Source organism: Aythya ferina (assembly GCF_964211825.1).
Source record: "Aythya ferina genome assembly, chromosome: 7".
Lineage (NCBI taxonomy): Eukaryota > Metazoa > Chordata > Aves > Anseriformes > Anatidae > Aythya > Aythya ferina.
In genome coordinates, this window is record NC_140302.1 from 25,888,776 (window position 1) to 25,909,532 (window position 20,757).

General features: G+C 41.7%; 1 protein-coding gene across 5 annotated transcripts in view; it reads left to right on the forward strand.

The window, feature by feature from the left end:
• SORCS3 (sortilin related VPS10 domain containing receptor 3) overlaps positions 1-20,757 on the forward strand; it is a 279,409-nt gene that overhangs the window by 227,895 nt on the left and 30,757 nt on the right. For all 5 annotated transcript variants that reach the window (XM_084526293.1, XM_084526297.1, XM_084526295.1 and 2 more), the window contains exons 15-18: positions 11,621-11,738; positions 13,242-13,375; positions 18,630-18,743; positions 20,236-20,407. In XM_084526293.1, the coding sequence (XP_084382419.1) occupies positions 11,621-11,738; positions 13,242-13,375; positions 18,630-18,743; positions 20,236-20,407 (538 nt within the window). The remainder of the gene's footprint in view (positions 1-11,620; positions 11,739-13,241; positions 13,376-18,629; positions 18,744-20,235; positions 20,408-20,757) is intronic.

A 20,757-nucleotide genomic window follows, 5' to 3' on the forward strand; every position in this document is an offset into this window, starting at 1 on the left:
TTAGGGGTAGGAAGTTGTGGATCTGCCACCTCTGTGTAGTTGTACTGAGGGAAGTAAGGTGAAAACAGAGACGTGGTAGAAAATAATGCCTTTTCTGGGATGTGGGCAGAGGGGATGGCTTTCTCCCTGCTGGGCCAGGATTCACCCTCCAGAGTTGGCACCCTGTTAGAGCTGCCACCCCTGCTAGCAATCTTGGCAAATGAGAGAAGAGGTGAGTGGCTGGCAGAAACACCAAGACATCATTCTTTCTAGCCAGAATTGAGGTTCTTCTCTAATATGCGTAAAGGAAAAAACACAGACACGGTGTTGCTCAATTTCTGTGGCCCAGCAGAGGAGTTCAGACTCCTATGCCATCAGTCAGATCTCTTGTAGCTCCATTCTGCTTGAGAAAAAGGGAAAGAAACTGTTTGAAAAAAATCAGACTTTCTTCTGTAACTTTTGCTGTTGCTACTGAGCTGGGCAGAGGATTTGATTAAGAGGAAATCTGGAGGGAAGATTTCATCAGAGATCTGTAGAAAGCTAAATGCAACTTGCTGCTTCCAGTAGGAAGGGATTCCAGAAAGTATTAGATGTGGGGGCAGTTGTGATGAAGGATGCTGAGCTCTATCCATATTTATCTTCCCTGCTTTTGGGAAACAGGGCTTGAAAGCTGACTATCCAACTTGTGCTTACCAGGGTCTATCAGAACAGTGTCTTTTTTGAGAGATAGGAGGGAAGATTTCAAAACTTGGTTTATACAAGTTGCCTAGGCACCCTGAGATACCTAGAGAAGACAGAGAGGTTTAAATAGTTGTCTGCATTCTGGTCTTATCTTGCCTTTTTTTGTTTTTCATTCTCTCTCTTTTTTTTTTTCTTTTCTTTTTATGAATATTGCAATAACTGTTTGTGGTGCAGCCGATTTTATTATTGGCTGTGAATTTTATTGCAAGACTCTGATGTGTCCTTGTGAGTTCATTGCACTATCCTCGCTCACGCAGCTGTGCAAACTTCAGTGTGAAAACCTATATATGGACTCTTCAGAATAGGATCCATGAAATTAAAATGGCTCTGTGAAAATAATGACTGCACACAGAAAGAAAAGTAAAATTTAGAACTTGATCTGACAAGAAAAATTACAAATATGCTTATTAAGTTAGGAAACAAAAATGATTGAGAGGATATTGGCATTTGCTATAGTGAGCTGCACTCCTGGATCATCTAATCTAATTTCAAAACCATCTGGAAGTGATGAATAGCTGTGACTTTGCGAGAAAATGATCAATCTGCTAATGCCATCAAGTGTCTTTACAATGGACAAGAAAACGTGTGTTATAGGAATTCCCATTTTATCCCAGTAGATGATCAGTTTATACCCTGAAGAAAGACAGTTGATTACCCATATTATTATCTTCGTTTGCAAGACTTAAAAACGTTATTAACGATCACAGATTAATCAGTGTCACTTCCTTCTCCCATCTCCCTCCCTGCCAAAGGAGTACTATATTCATTAGCCTTTGGACTGCTGCACGAATTCACCTAAGCAGCTCACAGAGGCACAGCATTGATTATGCTGCTGATACTTCCAGTGTGAGCTGAGGTCTTTCTGTGACACCTGAATAGACAAATCAGGTGGTGAGAGCATCTGCTTGGAGTAATCTTTCTCAGACAGCATCATGTGATTTATTGGGCCTTTGGAAAAGGATGGCTGTGACCTGAGATCAGTTCCCAGCAGCCGCACTGTGTACTCAGGAGATTCCTGGCAGAAGCCGTAATGCACAGAGGAGGCACTGGGCTCTGGGCATGTTTTGTCTAGTGCTGGCTTCCTGGGGCAGACATTACTTTCATTGGAGTCAAATACTGTTTCTGGACAGGAGATCAACCATTTTCTAAAGAAATCACCATCTTTAGTTCTACTGTGCAGATAAGGAAATAGAGGCAGAACAAGGGATGTGCTTGTGATCAGTCGCCCTGCAGGCCATGGGAGAGCTTGACACTGAACCAGGTTTCCCGAGTTCCAGGTGAGTATCTTACAGACTTCTCCCATTCTTTCCAAAGGAGATTGCTAAAGAAATACAAAGGGGGCTAAACCTTGCCTGTAATGCTCAGACAAGGTGGATGGAAAGGCAGGGAGGAGGACTAGAAAAAGGTCTGCTGTCTGGAGACTCCTCTGGGCTCTCTTGTTTCAAAGTTAGCATGTAAAAGTCCTGCCAGAAGGAGCAAGAATGAGCAGATCATGATAGATGATTTCTTTTCCCTAAGTAAAAGGACAAGGGTTGCCTGATGACAACGTAATCCAGACATCCTCATCTAGAGGCTAATGTACTTGGTTTCTTGTGCTTTTAAATAAGGACAGATGGATTATAGCTCCTGTGCTGTCCTCCTGCCAGCATCTGGGGTGTGCTCTACCAACCGCTCAGACTAATCCTGGGTTTGCACAGCCAGGGGCGGGGGGCTGTGCACGTGCTCATTCCTCAGACTCCCTCACTTTTGTGTTAGGGAAAGCCATGGCATATTCTGATGCCCTGAATGTATCTTGTGTGGATTGACAGTGTGTGTGGCCTCTGCACCTTTTCTGTTCAGCCTGGCCCTGATCCTGCATGGGGCAGAGTGTGGTATGGCTCTTCAGCTTCTCTGGGAGCTGGGAAGACTCAACCCTGGCTTGACTGCAGAGTTGACTCTAATGGATTTTTCCCCTGTTTGGCTGCAGTGAGTGGTAGAAAGCAGCTTTCCAGAGCAGCACTACTGTATTTAGAAACATTTCACATTGTTCAGGTGGTGCTACAAGCCTCTGCTCCCAAGGAGAGCCTAACCTCATATGCTCACTGTACATGATTTCCCTGTTTAGTGATCCCTTTGACCCAAACCTGTGAAATTTCCCCCACTAAAACTGATCAGCCACCTTCTTACACCATCACCCAGCTATGTGCAGCTCCAAATCTTTGTGTTCTGCTCCCTAATAACCTATCTCAGGCAAAGTTTGTCACCCTGAATCACTACAGACTGTGCCTCTTGCATGAGTTTGGGTCTTGCATATTCTGAGCAATGTTGCCCACATTTGTGTTGGGCATCTCTGGATGAAAATCTACTGTTTCATAGGATGACTGATTGAAATGACTGGACATGCTCTGTTATCAGCTTCTTCCAAAGGGGCAACACCTGTCTCTGTTGGGACCACAGACCTGTTAGGAAATGCTGATACATTGCTGATGTCTTTTCTAGAAGACTGAAGCAGCATCTTCAGGTTTCAAAGCTGTCAGAAACTGGTTGCCTTTCATAAGTACTTCGAAGAAGAGAGAGAACACTACACGAAAAAACAGCATTAAAAATTAACGTGCTTTCCTACTGCCCTTCCCAGGTGTCTTACACTCCCTTTCATGTTGCTGGGATTTCTTTTGAAGCAATTGTCATGTAAAGTGGTTTGGGAACACTGGCAATAATTTTTTTAGAGACCAGATTTCAAAAGATTTGTTTTGGCATTCAGTAAGCTCTTATTTTGATAGCACTTTGTATTAGAAAATAAAAATAAAAAAAAAACCCTCTCCCCAACCATTGCCTTGTGCAGTTAATGGAGAAATCAAGCCCAAGCAGTAGGCCTGCTTCATAATTATATGTTCTGCAGATTACTTGCTAATTGCACTTGGCATTGCTTCCTAACTATGTTGTACCATGTCATTTGTAGTGGTTTTCCTCTTGTGCTTTGAAGGAAGTGCCATTGGGCTGATGAATAATCCCAGGACTGTTTTCCAAAGCTGAGAGAAAAAGGTCTACCATGATTGCACTGCAGGATTTTTATTGCAGGATTTTTTTTTTTCCTATGTATTCAGAGAAGCTCTTCCCCTGTGCGATCTCCCTTCTCCCTCCTTACCGGGAACCAGGCAGTGGTGCAGCTTTCCATGAGCAGTTCAACATGGATTGCTTGTCAGTGAATCTGGCCAACATTTTGATTTTCTACTCTGTGGAAAATCTCCATGTCATGATATTCAGTTTCAGCTGGACGTGGAAATAAACCATTACCTTCAAATTTCATCCGTGTGAGCAATTCTGTGAAAACTTGGTTTGACCTGTTACCTTGGGAAACTGAGTAGAGACCAAAATTTTCTTAAATTTGTTTCCAAATTTCTCATCATGGGAGCTGCTGTCTGCTTTTAATATATTCTTGGTGTTTTAAGTGCTGATATTTTCCCCCCTCTGACTAGCATCAGTAAAACAGAGGCTTATATCTGAGATGATCCACAGGAGTTGCATTAATTTGCATCAGCTGGAAATCTAGATACAGATTTTATTGGGAAGAAGAACATTCTCTTATTTATAGAAAGTTTGCTACTTTTCTTGTTCTTTTCACATTCACAGGCAGAATTACAGCAGCCCTGAATCATCACCCAGCTGCCCTACGGCTGCTGTTTCTAGTTAACAGGTCAGCCAAAAGCAACTGAATTAAATGCTCCAAAGTGGCTCTTAAAGACTATTTATTGTTTAGGAAAAAAATTAGGAAGTGTGTTTTGTTGGCAATTGTCTGCCTTTCCAGTGTCATATTTCATCTTTTATGTTTCCTTCATTTCCAGTCTCTTGCTCCCTGCATCATCTTGCCCGTCATGAGACAGTATAACTCTGGCTCCTCTTCCACTCTCCCTAATTGCTGATCTGTGTGTCTCTCAGTTAGATTCTGCTTCCTTGTCTCAGTCCCTTTCCATCCAATTTCCATGTAACTAGTGACCTCCTTTAACGCTAATTCCATCTAAACCTTAATAAAAAACAGTCAGGAGGTTACACAGCCCATTTGGTTTTCTCTAAAGTCGTGATTGATGTTTAATTTATGGAGAAATGGCTCATCTCTTACTCCCCATTCATAAAACCAAACCCCACCAGCACAATTTGCAGTTGTTCTGTTGCTGCTTGTGTGTTTTCAGCCCTAACAGCTCAGCCTGCACACAGGAGTTAGTCTTGCTTTACTGCTACTTTCGTACAGATGGCTTCAGATCCAGATTTCATAATGGGCTTTTTTTTTTTTTTTTTTTTTGTGGGTATGTGAAATTCTCAGCATTTTCTTTTATTGCCTCAAAACCTGTAACTGTCAACAAGTGATGGAGGTACCTTTATGTACCACGTCCTTCTGTAAGTGTGTGCACCGAGCCAGGCTCTCTAGCATGGGCTCACCGCTGTCCCACATAACAGGAACAGTGTAGCCTGACTAATGGGGACAAAAATCCAAACCAAGCAGTCACGACTGCTGAGATCTGTGTTTCCCCTGGTTTTGGTGAGAGAACTTCATTCCCTGAAGGGAACAGGAAAAAAACATGTTTCCATACCAAGAGGTTGTTCTTCCAGCTTGTATTTCCCAGCACTTTATGGGTTCTTCCATTAAATTACTGCTCCTGTCGTTACCTGTTAAAGGCACAGATGTAAATAAAGAAGAATTTTAACTGGAAGCAGAGGGCAACCTGGCTTTGCTTTCTCTCTCTCTTCGTTTCTGTGACAAAAACACGGTTTCTGGTCACCTGAAATATTACTCTTCTGGGTGATTTTACTAGTTTCTTTTGCTTGGTAGGACTCTTCCTTTGCATGTGTTTTTCTTTCACAGTAATAATTAAAAAAAAAAAAAAAAAAAAGCAACAAGATTGCTTTCAGGTTTTCCTAAGATAAGCAGTCTATTTGTGATGACACTGCAATTATATTTTCCTTCAGTATTATTAACTAAAGAACTAAAGCGTATATTTGGCTTGCTCTCCATTTAGTTTTCTGTTGTCTGTCTCCTTGTATAGTTAATCTATAAAGATGCTATCTATTAAGTGTATTTTTTTGCTTTCATTTCATTTTTAGATGTTCAGACATCAACTGTCTATTCTGTAGGGCCTAACCCTATTAAAACCTGACTTAGAGGTCCCCAGGGTACTTTGTGAGAAGCAAAATGAGCTAACTTTTAATCCTTCTCACCTTGTTGATGTCCAGTGGAGGAAAAATGCTTCAGAAAGGAGTATATATTTGATGTTTTTTTTTTTTTTTTTTGTAGTGAAGAAGACCTTCCTGTGAAGGAAGCATTTGCTTCCTTCCTTTGCATCTTCAGTCATCTCACTGATGGGCACAGCTGAGAACAGAAGGCATTACCAGTCTTGACAGTTTTCTTCTATTACAAGCATGAAGTCCTTCCTCTATATCTAGATCAGCTGAATACAGACAGCTTTAATGCATGTTTGCTTCATATCATGTCCTGACAGTTTACTATGGAAATGATAGAAAGCAACTTGATTTAGCCATGAGAAGATGTTTCTATTTCCATGCTTGGGCAGCTTGTCTGAAACTTCCAACAGGGATGGATCCAGATGGGTACAGCTGATGCTTTTCCTGTGAGCAAGGCAGGAACTATGCTTGAAGATAAGTTTCTCATACCTAGGAAAGGACAAGGATTGACTCTATGGCCTAGAGGTGGATGTGTTGTTGTCTTGTCACCCTCAAATCATCCAAGGTTTCCTGTAGGCCTGTCAGGAATGGGCAGCATTGAATGGCATAAAAAGCACAGCTATCAAGCTATCACCAGTGCAGGGAATGATAAAGCAAAAACAATGCAATCCATCAAGAGCATACAGTGTAAGTGTAAAAAGCCTTTTAAATAGTTTCAGTACAAGGTTATCCGGTCAGTATATACCACATTTGTAAGTTATTGTGTATTTAAAAAATTAATGAAAGATATAATTATAGCAGTGTTACCAATGACCTTTTCCAAAATGACTCCATCATGAATCTGTAAGCATTTCAGAATTGTTTTCTGGGTTCCTAGTAATTTTGCTGCAAATTAATGACATCAAGCCCTGGCAATAAAAGCCTTGCCTTTTTTTTTTTTTTTTTTTTTTTTTCCTCAAAAGAAGAGATTGGGAAGCATTTTTTCGTTTCCTAGCAATGGTTTCACTGTGAGTGGTGCATAAAGCCAGTTGAGAAGGTGCTGTCCTATTAGCTAAGATTTTATGTAGTGTTTTAAATGCCCACTCTGAGGGACAGAACAAAATCTATCCTGTCTAAAGCCAGTAAATTGCCATTCCATGGCTTAGTTCGGAGAACTAAATTGAGCTTATTCAAAAACCAAAACAAAATTTAAAAAAATACCTGACTCTCTAAATGCCATATGGGCTCATGTATTTATTCCTTCTCAAGGACTTCCAGATCAGACTGCTACGAATGGAAAAATCAGAACATTCTCTTCATTTTGACTTCCCAGAGCAGGACCTTCAACAACCAGCTCCCTTCTTTTGTCTTCTACCCTTGTAATGAACAATTAAGAGCTTTCAGTTAGACCATGGTAGGCAAGGTTATTGAGGCAAAATTCATAGTACAATGTGTCCCCTTTTCCTCTGTATCATCTTGATAGTTTAGCTTTATTTAGGAAAAAAAAAAGTCACTAATTTAGTGAACAAACTAAGTAAATAGGAAACAAAGATACATAGGAATCGGATAAAATAAATAAATAAGTATCTTCAAAGCTATGTGAAGCCTTGCCAGTTGGGACAGAAAAATAAATTCCTGCCAACTCTTTTTCATTCTATCTCCTGGAGTCTTGTTTTGTTTCTAAGAGAGGCTCAAAACTGAGAAAAACCATGTCAGACTGTGGAGGTAATGAGTACACAAGATTTTTCTGTCCTCAGCCAACAAGACGTGGTTATCTCCTGTACGCTGTCTTCTATCTTGCCATTTACAGCCCTTCCACAGATCAGCTGTGCAGGATACAGAAATCCAGATGTACGTACCAAAAGCAGTTAATGCTAAGCATTTCTTGACAGATGAACGTGAGCAATATAAATGTTTGAACTCTCTGCCTAGCTTTCTTGGTTGGGCCTGGCAGCCCCAGAACAGAGATGGTAGAGGGGGACGTGTGGCTGCACCTTGGTCGCCATAGAAAAATATCCAGTGAGGTAGCTCACAAAACTGATGAAAGAAGAGTTCAACTGCAACACCTGATTTTGCACATCAAAGTTTGTTCATGTGATGATTTGTTTAGCTTAGTTCTAATTCAAAAAAAAAAAAAGAAAAAAAAGAAAAAAGATGAGGGTTCTCATCACTTCCCAGGATAAGCTGTTTGAGAGTTTGGAGCTGTTTGTAGACCAGAGCACTGCACTCCTCTCCATTTCTTTCATTTGCTTACTCTCATAGAAGTTTCAAATCCACTACAGAGTCATCTTAAAATGTAATGTAACCTTCGTCGTGTTGGCTGATCTCTCCATCTGAACAGTACCATCGGCAGCTGGGCTGCGTTCATTATTAGTGAGCAGTGCTGACAAGGTGCAGTTGCTTGCTAGCTGCTGCGTATACGTAGCTCTTGTCTCTGAAGGCTGCACTGCAATGCTTGATCAGGCTCAAGAAGCTTTTTATTAGCGTGGGGGGGGAGTTGCCATTTTAGGAATGAGGTGACCCAGAACCATCTCTGCAGCACAGAGCAAAACATTCCTCTCTGTTCACACTCCTCTAATTACATTTAGTGTAGTATTGTTTCATCTAAATTATAGCAATTATATACAAAGATCTTCTTTGAAATCATTTAATTAAAGAGTAGCTAATGCTCTGTGCTTTTGGAATGTTAATATATTGCCTTCCACTTAGGAAACCTCATTTTTTCCATTAATTATCATAGAAGAATTTCAATGGCAGAGGATTTTTAGCTTGTTCTAATAGATTTAAAAAGCAAGTGATTTTGGTAGTTTGATTTTTGTAGCACAAAGAAGCTTTTTACTCTCTTTCTGGACAATAAGCTAAGGTTCAGTCTGAGGAATAACATTTTCCTTGAGATGCTGATGAAGTGTTGGGTTTCTCCAGCCCTGTTATCTTCTGGGTTCAGGCAAGTGTCTGTGTTTGATTATGTTCTCCCCTCCTCTTGCTAGATTTTCTGTGTAATACACAGGCAGGTCAAATCCTGAACAGGTATAAATCTGCTGGACTAAATGATTTCTGCCTGCTGAGTTGCTGCCTTGCAGGAATGACATTTCAGTCATGCTTCAAATCCAAGACAAACAAGATTCACGGGAGAGCTGCCCAGTAGTGCAATAATGCCGTGACCAGATGAGCATCCTGTAAGACCATGTACTGAAAGCAGTTGTGGCATAAGAGCCAGTGGGATTTAGCCAGTGCCAAGGCAGAATTGGGATCTAGGCTGGAGTTAGAACTCCTTCTTCTGGAACATGGTTTCTGGGACCTCCTGCATCCCCCCTCTGTTTCCCATTCTTTCCTTCTCACAAGTGCTCTGGCACCCAGTATTTCTGTGGTTTCTTTGCTTTGATTTTGGTTCACAATGTGCCTTTTGTGTTGAGGACAGTTTTGTGTTGAGGACGGGTTTTGCAGTTTCTTCTGTAGCCTCTTCTGGTTGTGGTGTTTCTTCTTATCACTGGTACCCTACAGCTTGGGCTACACTAAGAAATGTTCTCCAGACCAGAGCCAGGAACAATCTACCTAATAAATCAATTCCTATACATAAGTCCTTCCCCACCTACCTATTTCTAAACTGTGTACACATCTGTCACTGCTTTTTCTTGTTTTGTGTCCTTCCCCTTGTCAGCTCCTTAGAGCTTGCCTCTGTGAGACAGAATTTAAATGTAGAAAGATGTCCACAGCAAGCCCACAACCTCACTTTCTCTCCCTGATACCTATGAGCTGAGACAATTTTCATGAAAAACAGCCCAAGGCAGATCAATTTTGGCGCAGGCTATAGTCTATGAGAGAAGTAGTTTGAGCAGTGAGGGGAGAGCAAAGCCAGCAACACTGAGTGATTACCGTGTAAATTAAGGTGAACTGGAGTAACGCTGGGGCACAGTAGGATCTGGATTGCAGTCAGAAAACTCAGTAGAATTTCTCTATTTTATTTCATTTTCATAGGGATATTTGCAAATCATCTCTCTCCCATCTCTTTTAGTCTGGAATAATTTAAAACAAAAACTTTAATCTCATAAGTGCCTTGGTTGAAATGTAAGTTACTGAAAGATTTGGTGTAATGAAAAAAAAACACACTCTTTCTCTGCTCTGTAAATTTTACAGTAATGGTGATACAGTCATATGACTGTCAGAAAAGATTTGGGTTTCAGTACGTAGAGAATTTAGAAATCTGGAACTTGTATTTTGAATGAGTTTTTAGGTTCTTTTATAGATTCATTTAAGGTGACAAAGAATTGTTGTTACAGTGACAAATCAACTTGATTGTTGTGTTCTGTTGCTTTTGTTGTTTATGTGGACCAAGATGTTTCCCCTGCTGATGAGAAGTTGTAGTGTTGTACATGGCTTTTAAAGTCTGGTCACCCATGTCCCTGCCGTGATCTCCTATTACACACCTCTTTGGAAATCCAGCTGCAGTTGATTGAAAAACTTCTCTGCTGAGAAAATCATGGCTGGCCACAGGAATAGGGGGCTGTTACTTGGTCAAAAAATGAGCACCCTGTAACACACATGCAATGTTTCTGCATGGATGGAATCTTTTGCTTAGGTACCTGGTGTTATGTCTCAATTAAATCATGCATTTGCTATTTTATTTATTTATTTATTTATTTGGTCCATGGCATGAACTTCCTACGTGTAGCTTTCCTTAGTATTTGTGGTGATCTGTACCACCAGTGATTTTTGTTGCTGTGGTTCTTCTCTTCCAGACGCTTAAGCATATAGCTTTTCCTACAGTTGAAGGAGGGCTGTATAGTTGGGAACGCAATTAGAGAGACCTGTGTTCAACAAAAAAACTCTGCTGCTGGTGGTGCTGCAGGTCCGAGCTTGGGCAGAAGCCTCTGGAGCTATTTAATTTTTATATGATCTCTTTCATGATCCCATTTGTAACAGATCTGTGCCTCGGTTGTAAATTACAGTCTGAGTCTTTCCCCCACTGTTTCTGAGGGCTGACTCTTCAGCTCCAATTGCTCCTGCATACAGCTTTACTCAGTATGAGCCTTGTGTTCTTCTGGAGTTGCATGGCAAAATGTGCCATTTTCACCCTGAACATAATCTTAGTACTTAGCTAGGTGAACCATGGACTGTGATCAGTGACTGATGATGATGTGTGAGCTGCTCAAAATAATTAAGAAAAACCTCTACTGATAACCTTACAGTGGTGACAGTATAATTTCATTCTTACTGGCTGCAGCCAGCTTTTACCAGTTAGAAGGGAGGCTGTCACCTTTGCAAGTTGCTTGCCTATGATCCATATCCCAAATATGTTATTTCATGTGCTTCTCTTACAATTCATAAGTAGTAAATTTGTGCAACCAGGAAGTTCAGTAGTACAGAAATTGAGTAAGCTAATAAAAGCTTCATTTTGAGACACCCTAAACATATATTCATCAGAGTAGCTCCTTTGGTGTTAGACACATTACTTTCTAGAGTGGTTTTTTATTGTTCTGAGTGATACCTAGATATTTCTGTGACACCCATGACCAATTGTGATAAGTACTGAAGACTTGGAAGACCTTCCGACACAAGCTGCACAGGGATCAGGAAAGGGCTAAATAATTCTAGGATGTAACAGGATCAGGAAAGTGTTATACATGACTGAATAACATTTTCTGACATTAAGCTGCATGGCAGTGTGTTGGTTTCTGCAGCTGAGATTCATGAGAAATTATTTGCTTAATGGAAGCATATCCCTGCCTGACTCTGGTTCATTCTTCTTCCCTTTCTTTTCTGTGCACAGAGTTTTTGGACACTTCAGTCTCCGTTCTGAATGGCAGCTGGTCAAAGTGGACTACAAGTCTATCTTCAGCCGGAGGTGTAACAAAGATGACTACCAAACCTGGCATTTGCACAATCAGGTACTTGGACTGTGCAGGGAGGGGATGAGGGGGGTTCCTTTTCAGATATTCTGTAATGCCAGGTGAGAATATACTTGTTATTTTTGCATTCATCAAGACACTGTTCTAACCTGTTTTATTTCCCCTGAAGCATATGCATGAAGAAATATGGGGCCAGTCTTCTCCAGGCAAGTTAGGGAGATTGTTAACTTCTCTTTGTGTGAAAATATTCCATTTTAACAGCTGGATCTTTTCGCCCTCAGTGCTCAGGGCAATGTAAAACCTCACCTTGTGATTGAATTGTAGGAGGCATTGAACTCTTTGTAGCTCTGTCAGTGACTCAGGAAAATAATTTTATTTCACTTTGCCTCTATTTTCCCTACTCAAAAATGAAAATAAAAACATTTATTCATCCTTCAGGTACTGCAGGTGTCTGTAAAACTCTAGGGAGTCCTTGAATAGAAGACACCAGAGAAGACCAAATTATTTCATTTTATTCAAGGATACACGCTTTCTTTTTCATACATTCTGGCTTATTTTCACAGTGGATATATTTAGGTCCTGAAACCACTAGAGCTGAGGGAGCTCAGCACTCTCTGAAGATTACTTATGGGTTACTGGCCACCAGTATGATGTCCCACTCCCTGCAGGGGAACTGAACTGTAGCCAGCACTATCGGCACTGTGATTTTCCTGAATAAATCCATGAATTAGAAATGAGCATTAATTAGGCAAGGATGTATCAGCTGACTAAAATCATAGAAGAGAATAAATGAAAGTAATTTAAATGAAAGAAAAGGGAGGACATGTGTGTAACCAGGCAGCCATCTTGGGAATTGCTATTAATGGGAAAGAAGTATTTCAATTAGGCCTTGTCTTCTTTTCTTACTTTTAAGCAGACAAATTATTTCTGGCTCAGAGAAAATTCTGTTTATAACAACTCACCAAAATGTCAAACATTTATTTTATATTATCTATTCCTAGTAACACTCTTGAAAACCTTTGTGTGCAGAAAAAGCCAGACATAACATGCCAGCAAAATTATTTGAGGTCCATAACAAAGCCAGGTCTATCAGGGAAAGGAAAGTGGAATTTGTGCCAACCCCGGGTTTTAGACTTGGGCAGTTCTTCCTGCAGTCAATGTTGTCTGACATAGAAGAAGCCTAGGGGTATGTCCCCATTGCCTTTTCAGGGTAATTCATAGGACTAGAGACACTGACAGATGCTTTCTGAAATGTGATGTAACCAGGTGCTGGCAATGACTTGGGTACCCAGCCATTCTGGGCACATTGTGACTAGCATCCCAACTCAGTGCTGAACACAGTGCACTCATGAGTCCAACCCAGATGTCTTTGAGTCTGCAAAGACACAGAAAGGGACTAGACTCTTAGCTCCCAACTTTCCGTGTGGTAATTGTATGCTTTCATTGTCTTTTGTATATTTTGACAAAATGCATGGTTTAGGGCCTGGATGCCACTACAGCTCTCTGATTTTCTTTCTCATCCTTCTTCTTTATCTGCCAAAGGGGGAACCTTGTGTCATGGGGGAGAGGAAGATCTATAAAAAACGCAAGCCTGGAGCCCAGTGTTCCCTAGGTCGGGACTATTCCCGAACTGTGGTATCTGAACCGTGTGTCTGTGGTCAGGGAGACTTTGAGTGGTGAGTATGCAATTCTGGTAAATTTTGCAGGGCTTCTTCTTGTAGCATTGGCAGTGGTTGAGCCACTGTCTTGGACAAAAAATTGTATGGGGAAACTTGGTCTTATGCAGCTTCATGGTTGTGAGTGTACCATATAGCACAACTGTGATCCTCATACCTGTAATGTGAGGGAGGTGTCCCTGTCATTTGCAGGGGAGTCTTGAAATCCAAGTCTGGAATTCAAAAGTGAAAAAAAATGCAAATATTGATTGACATTTTGATGTCCATCATTTTTGAAGAGTGACAGCTTGGACTTTTCTCTTTGGTCCAAAGCATGTCCTTTACAGGAGAAAAAGGGAATTTCTCTGTCCTCACTTCAAAGGTCACTGAACACCTAGGGAGCATGCTAACAAAACATATACTTTTTAGGTTATTACTCCTTTGAATTCCAAGGAACCATTTGCTGCTTTTTCTCGGTGTTTTACTGAGAAATCTCTGAAAATGATTCTTTAACATGTCTGTGCAGCCTGCCCTTGTCAGCTGTAGCCGCTTGCTTTGCATGAATATTGATGTTTCCAACTTTATTGGCCATCATTTCTAAACTGGTTTAAGGTCATTTTGAAAGCAGCTTAAAAATAAAAATGGAGAAAGAATGAACCACTGTTTGATATTTCTTGTACACTCAGGGGCAGGACTTAGGGGAATGCATAACAGCTCAGGATCTCTGAAAAAGGAGTTCATATGGGGAACCTCTGATAGACAATACTTCAGAGATTTAAGACTGTCAGTAGCTGTGATGTTTGAGCCTGAATGATCAGAATGACGTTTAAATGAGGTTAAAAATACCCGGGGAAAAGATCAGCTGAGAAAACTGATTTTCGTTTTTATAGGAGGTTATCAGGGTCAGTGACTGATGCAGTATCAGTGTGATTCATGAAAACTTCACTTACCTTTGAATCCTGCATTAAGAGTGTGAAGCATGAGACTTGCACACTTATTTGGATCCAGACTAGCCAAGACTCATGGGTCGTTTCAGATCATGGACACACTGATACACTGCAAAAATGAATAAAAATATAGACCAAGGTGTTTTCTTGAATATTGCAGTACTTTGGCTCTACAGGATGTTCAGGGATACAGAGCAGAGATTTTCATCTTATCTGGATGGATGCTTAATTTGTTCCTAATGCCAAAATTACATCTGGGATTCCTGAGCTTGACTCAGGAGATCTTTCCCCGTTGTTCTCATCATGGGAACTTGCAGGATGAACAAGGTATTTTGCCCTGCAATGTCTGCCCTTGGCATTCGCATATGCCTCTGAGCTGCACCAAGAACTGATCTCCAGAGATGCTTATGTCTTTGCTCTTTTTTTTTTTTATTATTATTTTTTATTATTTTTCTCCGGCTTTGTGCCTCACCAGCTTTATAATTTCACAGTGAAGCTTGTCTTTTCTAAGCTGTAAGTGGAAAACTGCGGTAGCTAAATTGGCCTTAAGTGCTGTTCTGCCTTGAAAAGGGTTTGCATCAGAATGCACCTTTTCATTTAATTGACCTGCTCCTTACATACGTACAGTATCATTTTTGCTTAAGTTTCCCAGTAACATGAGAGAATATTGCTGTTAACCTTGTCAGTCCTGCAGAGGAAATGCAGTTAGAGGACAGCAAGCTGGCTTTTGTTTCAGATTCTGCACTGCCAATGGAATCGTTAACTGGCTTCCAATTGTAAAATTGTTACAGCTGGTAATGGAAAATCAGAAGAACCAGCTTCAATTTAAGGGTGAGATTTGATGCTAGTCTGCAGGGCTAATTGGAAGAAGGTAGTTTGAAAAAAAAAAAAAAGGAGTAGTGCTGTAAATGGGGTGCTAAGCTTGAGTTATCCTAAAGGTGATTTTCAAAGAAGAAGAAAGGTGGACTCATGGGCTCTGACTTCTAAAGGACGAGGCAGTTCTTTAGACCATGTCAAGACATACATTTTTCTAGGATATGATTCATCTGCCACCTTTTGGATGTCCACATGTGTAGTGGGTTTACGTGGCAAGGTTTTGGTAGCAGGGAGCCATAGGGGTGGTTTCTGTGAGAAAGATCTAGAAGCTGCCCCATGTTTGGGAAGGGCCCCATTGTTTTCCAGATCCGAGCCAATAAGCGATGTTGTTTTGCGCCTCTGTGAGAGCATATTTAAGACAGGGAAAAAACGCTGCGCCACACAGCAGCCGGGAGAGTCAAGGGAGTGAGAGAACAGCCTTGCACCAAGGTCAGTGTAGAAGGAGGGGGAGAGGTGCTCCAGGCGCCGGAGCAGAAGTCCCCTGTGGCCTGTGGTGAGGACCATGGTGAAGCAGGATGTCCCCCTGCAGCCCATGGAGTACCACGGTGGAGCAGGGTTCCACGCTGCAGCCCGTGGAGGAGACCACGGTGGAGCAGGTGGCCCTGCACCGACGGAGGCTGCTGCCTGTGGAAGACCCCTGCCGGAGCAGATTCCGGGCCGGACCTGTAGCCCGTGGAGAGGAGCCCACGCAGGAGCAGGTGACCTGGCAGGAGCTGCTGCCCGTAGGGGAGCCAGGTTGGAGCAGTTTTCTCCTGAGGGATGGACCCCGTGGTACGGACCCATATCTGGAGCAGTTCTGGAAGAGCTGCTGCCTGTGGGAAGCCCACGCCGGATCAGTTCATCAAGGACTGCATCCCGTGGGTGGGACCCCACAGCACAGGGGACGAGAGTGACCGAGAAGGAGCGGCAGAGAAGAAGTGCTGTAGACTGACCATAACCCCCATTCCCCGTTCCCCTGCGCCGCTCGGGGGGAGGAGGTAGAAGAGGGTGGATGGGGGGGAAGGTGCTTTTGTTTTTTTTTTCCTTTGTTTTCTCACTTCTCTCGCTTGTTAGTTGTAGGCAATAAATCTTACTATCTCCTTATGCCGAGTCTGTTTTGCCCGTTACAATAATTATTGCGTGATTTTCTCGTCCTTATCTCAATCCTTGAGCCCTTTTCACATATTTTCTCCCCATTCCTCTTTGAGGAGGGGGAGTGAGAGAGCGGCTGTGGTGGAGCTCGGCTGCCCACTCGAGCGGAACCATGACAACATGAGAATGGGAGATGCTGAAAAACACATTTTTGCTAACTAGGAGAAGGATCTATACAGGGAGCGTATGGAGATAAGTCCCCATTGTATGTATCTGTAGTTGGAGAGACAGCTCCTACTCTTTCAGTTGGTGCTTTTGAAAAGGAAAGATGTCCACTCAGGCTTTTCTGGCAGTATTTTGGCCTGCCTCTTGTGTGTGAAGTGAGCATGTCCCATGGAGATTCAGAGAAAGGAGGAAGATTGGCAACTGGGGTTGTGTGTGTGCACTGAACTGCAGGACCCAAAACATTGTCTCTACACCTCTCCAGTAAGTAGGTTTGGAGATTTTTTTCTGGTCACAGAGCATCCCACCCTACTACGTTTGATTTCATTTGTCCGCTGAGAGCTGTGCAGACAGAACAAATGTCTGTGGGAGCCCTACATCGCAAGCTGTGACAGCTGTGCTCCCTCTCATTTGGTCACAGAGCCCTTGTTGCAGTGATATCAGTTTCCTGCTGTTAGATATAAGGCTGATATGAATTTCAGGGGCATAAAACATAATCCAGGACCCCAATTCAACAGCCACTCGCAAGTTAAGATTGAGGTGATTCTGGAAAACCTCAGTCATTTTAAATAGAAAACCTTGGTCTTTTTTTTTTTTTTTTTTTTGACAAAGAATGGCAGAAGGAACTCAGGAGTGTTATTAAAATGCTCACTGATCTTTATTTTTTTTTCCCCTTGATTCTTTATTTACTCTGTCAAGATAGTTTTTCTGAGAAAGACAGCACAGCAGCTGGACTTGATTATTTCCTTAACTTATGCAAACCCTGGGGCTTATGAGAAGGAAGGTGGGCAGCATGTGAGGTTTTAATATACATTTACCAGAAGTTAATGAACAAGCACAGAACCTTGAGGGCATACAGCAATGTTGTCTTTAATTTTATTAAATATTTATGCAGCTCTTTTTTTCTTTAGGGCAAAGTACAGCTCCTCCTGAATATTTTTAATTACCAAGTCACTGCCAGGCATTTTTGACTGTGCAGGTCGGACCCACTGAGAATGATTAAATTGAATGTTGAGGGAAAGAGCATTAGGGAATCTCTGAACCTTTTAAAGTAGCTTGCAGATTTTTTGCCCTCCAAAAAAGCAGCTGGGGTCACTGGGGACATAGCACAATTTTGTCTTACCAAAGGTCTTCCTGGAGACTTTCTTGCCGGCAATTCAGACACTGAATAGGTAAAAAGATAAAGCTTGGAGTATCCTAAAGGGCAGAGAGCGTTTTCAAGGCAGTGGCTTCTGCAGTATCGCTGTTTACACAAAGGTTTAATTTGTTGGCATTTTTTAACGTGCTTTGGGCAACAATCCAGATTGCCTTTTTATTTGCCCCTTGAATCCAGCCTGCCAATAAGGGATATACATACAAACCTGAGCGAGAGCCTATTAAAACTTTTGGAAAGCTTTGGATTAATCCTATTGCTTCATCATAATATTGGCTTGCAAAGGCATCTGTAAAAAAAAATTAAAAAATAAAAAAAATCTTAGATGCAATTAGGTGTGTTTCCACTCTCTGGTGCTCTAAAGAAGCATTGGTACTCTGGATTACCTTCCCTATTTGACATAATATCATGTAATCCTTAGTTTACCAAATTGGCAGTAATTTTTAATTTAGTGTTGGGAAAAAGAACAAAACAAAACTGTGTTTTTCTTTCAGGCCAATCATAGCTTGGTCAAAGAGAAGGGAGGCCATTAACATACGTGTCTGTACACACACACAGGCTAGTTGTTCAGAAAGCATTCCTACTGTTTTACATTCCTAAGTGCTTCCTTGTGGAAAAAGTGTCATTAGATCTTGGAATTAATCTGGATTATTCTGAAAACAAAGATTGCAAAAAGGAAGCAAAGCAAAAGAATGAAAAGAAATTAACAATACAATTTTCTTTCTGAATTTCTGCACCTGTTTTGTTACCAAATGAAATGCAAGTCCTCCAGTGCTCTCTAAGGCTGGAAATTCTGGTGCTGTCAGGTCTCTCACACCTTCTGTGAACTGTTCATGCACCTCTAATTTATCAAGCACTTTGTCTCTGAATGAGCCTAATCCACCAGGTCATGCCCTCCAGAAGAGAGCCACCAACACGTGCACTCGGGAATAAAAACATCACTGAAAAGTGAGTGAAATCCAATGAATGGGTACAGCAATGCACTCATGACTTATTGTTTCCATAGTGACTATGGCTATGAGAGGCACAGCAACAACCAGTGTGTCCCAGCCTTCTGGTTCAGCCCATCTTCCCTGTCCAAGGATTGCAGTATTGGTCAAAGCTACTTGAACAGCACTGGGTAAGCGAACCTTTCCATCTCTCTGGTTTTGGTAGACAAGAGAACCTGGATGGTCTTTTCCTCTGCATCCCTCCTGGCTCTTTTCCAGTCTTATTCATGAGGTAATGTTTGCAGCAGCAGCTGTATGGAACATTGCCTCATTCCTCAGAGACAGGGAGAAGCATATTAACATAAATGACATGTAGATATTGTATTGCTATCAAGTGATGTATGATCTCTGGAGCCTAGGCTTGGAGCTTCTCTTTGCTGCAAAATTAAAACACGAATCAGGAAGGTGTATCTGAGAAGCAGATGAACATTTAAAAGGGCAAGTTCAAGGTGTTTCCCACTGTTTCTTATTGAATCTTGTTCTATCTTAAAGCTCTTATTTATAGCAGCTTCTGGGGAGGCTCCAACGAGCAATTTTTAGCCTCATGAATTTTCCCCCCTCCTGCCATTTTCACTTTGTATATACAGTGCCTTGAGATTTCACACAAGCTACATGTGCTGGTTTCTCTTGGTTTTACCCAGAACAGATGGCAAGTGTTGGTTTATTATGGTAGTATCATTTTGCAAATGCTATTCTGTTGTGCGGGGGATTCTCTGAAATGGTGGTTGTACTTGATGATGCAAAACTGCGATGTTCCTTCTCAGGCACTGAAGGCCCTGAAGATTTTTCAGGGCTGTTTCTGAGTCATGGGTCCTGAATGCTCATTTATTATGACAGGGTCATTTATGGCTGGTAGTTGAAGGTGGCTGAAGGAAGTGGGGCTGCTGTGAGTTTGGATTCACTTTGCTTCAGGGATAACATCCCACTTACCACCCCTCAGTTTAAGAGTTGCTATAAACATGAGATGTAATTACAGGAACCCTATAATTCCCTACAGGAACCCAATGTGATTGCTTGTAGCCTTCTTAACAGAGGGGCAAGAATGCAACAGCTGGACTCTGGATCTTCTTAACCAACCCTGTACTTTCGTGTGAAATTACTAGAAAGGATTAATTCCTCTCAACAACTCCGGGAATAGCCATGTGTCTTGCAAGTTTGCTAATCTCTTCCAAGCAGAGCCAAGAGAAAAACAAAAACACATCATTGAAAAATTTTAAAATTGAAGTGGACAAAGCCCTTGCCAGATTCTTCCAAGTGCCTTCTAGCAGAGTGGAGGCAGACACAATGTAATAAAAAGCTGGGATGCAGAGGACAATCCTGCAGGCATAGCGAGTTGGGGGAATTCTTTGCCTTTCAACAGCACAGAGTAATTCACTTCCACAGTGTCTGACTGTTCTCACTGGTGCTGCTGAGAATCTCTGGAGAAGGTTGAATTGTGATTTGTTTGGCTTTCTCCAATTTAAAAAAGTATGAGATTTCTTTGATTCCTTCTTTTAGTGACAGAATCATGCAGGCAGTTAGCCTTTGAGAAAATGCATGCATTAATATGGGGAAATAAAACTAAACAAAGAAAATTTTCCACCCACTGCTTGAGCCCAATCTCCTTTTGTTACTGCTCCCCAGGTACCGAAGGATTGTGTCTAACAACTGCACAGATGGCTTGCGAGAGAAGTATATGGCCAAGGTGGAGAAATGCCCTGGAAAAGCACCTCGAGGACTGCACATCCTCACCGCTGATGGAAAGTTGGTCACAGAGCAAGGGCAGAATGCCACTTTCATCATCCTTATGGACGAGGTGTGTTACCAAGCCCAGCAAGCCTTTCATAGTGTCACAGGATCAGTATTATTTTCCCTTCACACGTCAGGCTGTTGAGAAGAAAAGAACAGTCAGGCAGGTCACAAAACGATGAACATTCCTGAGACTTGGAAGAATGCAGGAGAGGGCTGTACATGAAATGTAGAAACAAGTCAAGTCAAATGTTTATTTGGCTGGTTTTCCTGTCTATCAGTGAGAATGAAAATGATGCTCAAGAAAGATAGGAGATTTGATTAAAAATTTATTTCTCCACTAGTTTCTTGTTGCTTCTGAGCTGCAGTTTAGGGAGTTTGTGAGGCAGAGATGGAGTCTCTATGTTTAATAATTCT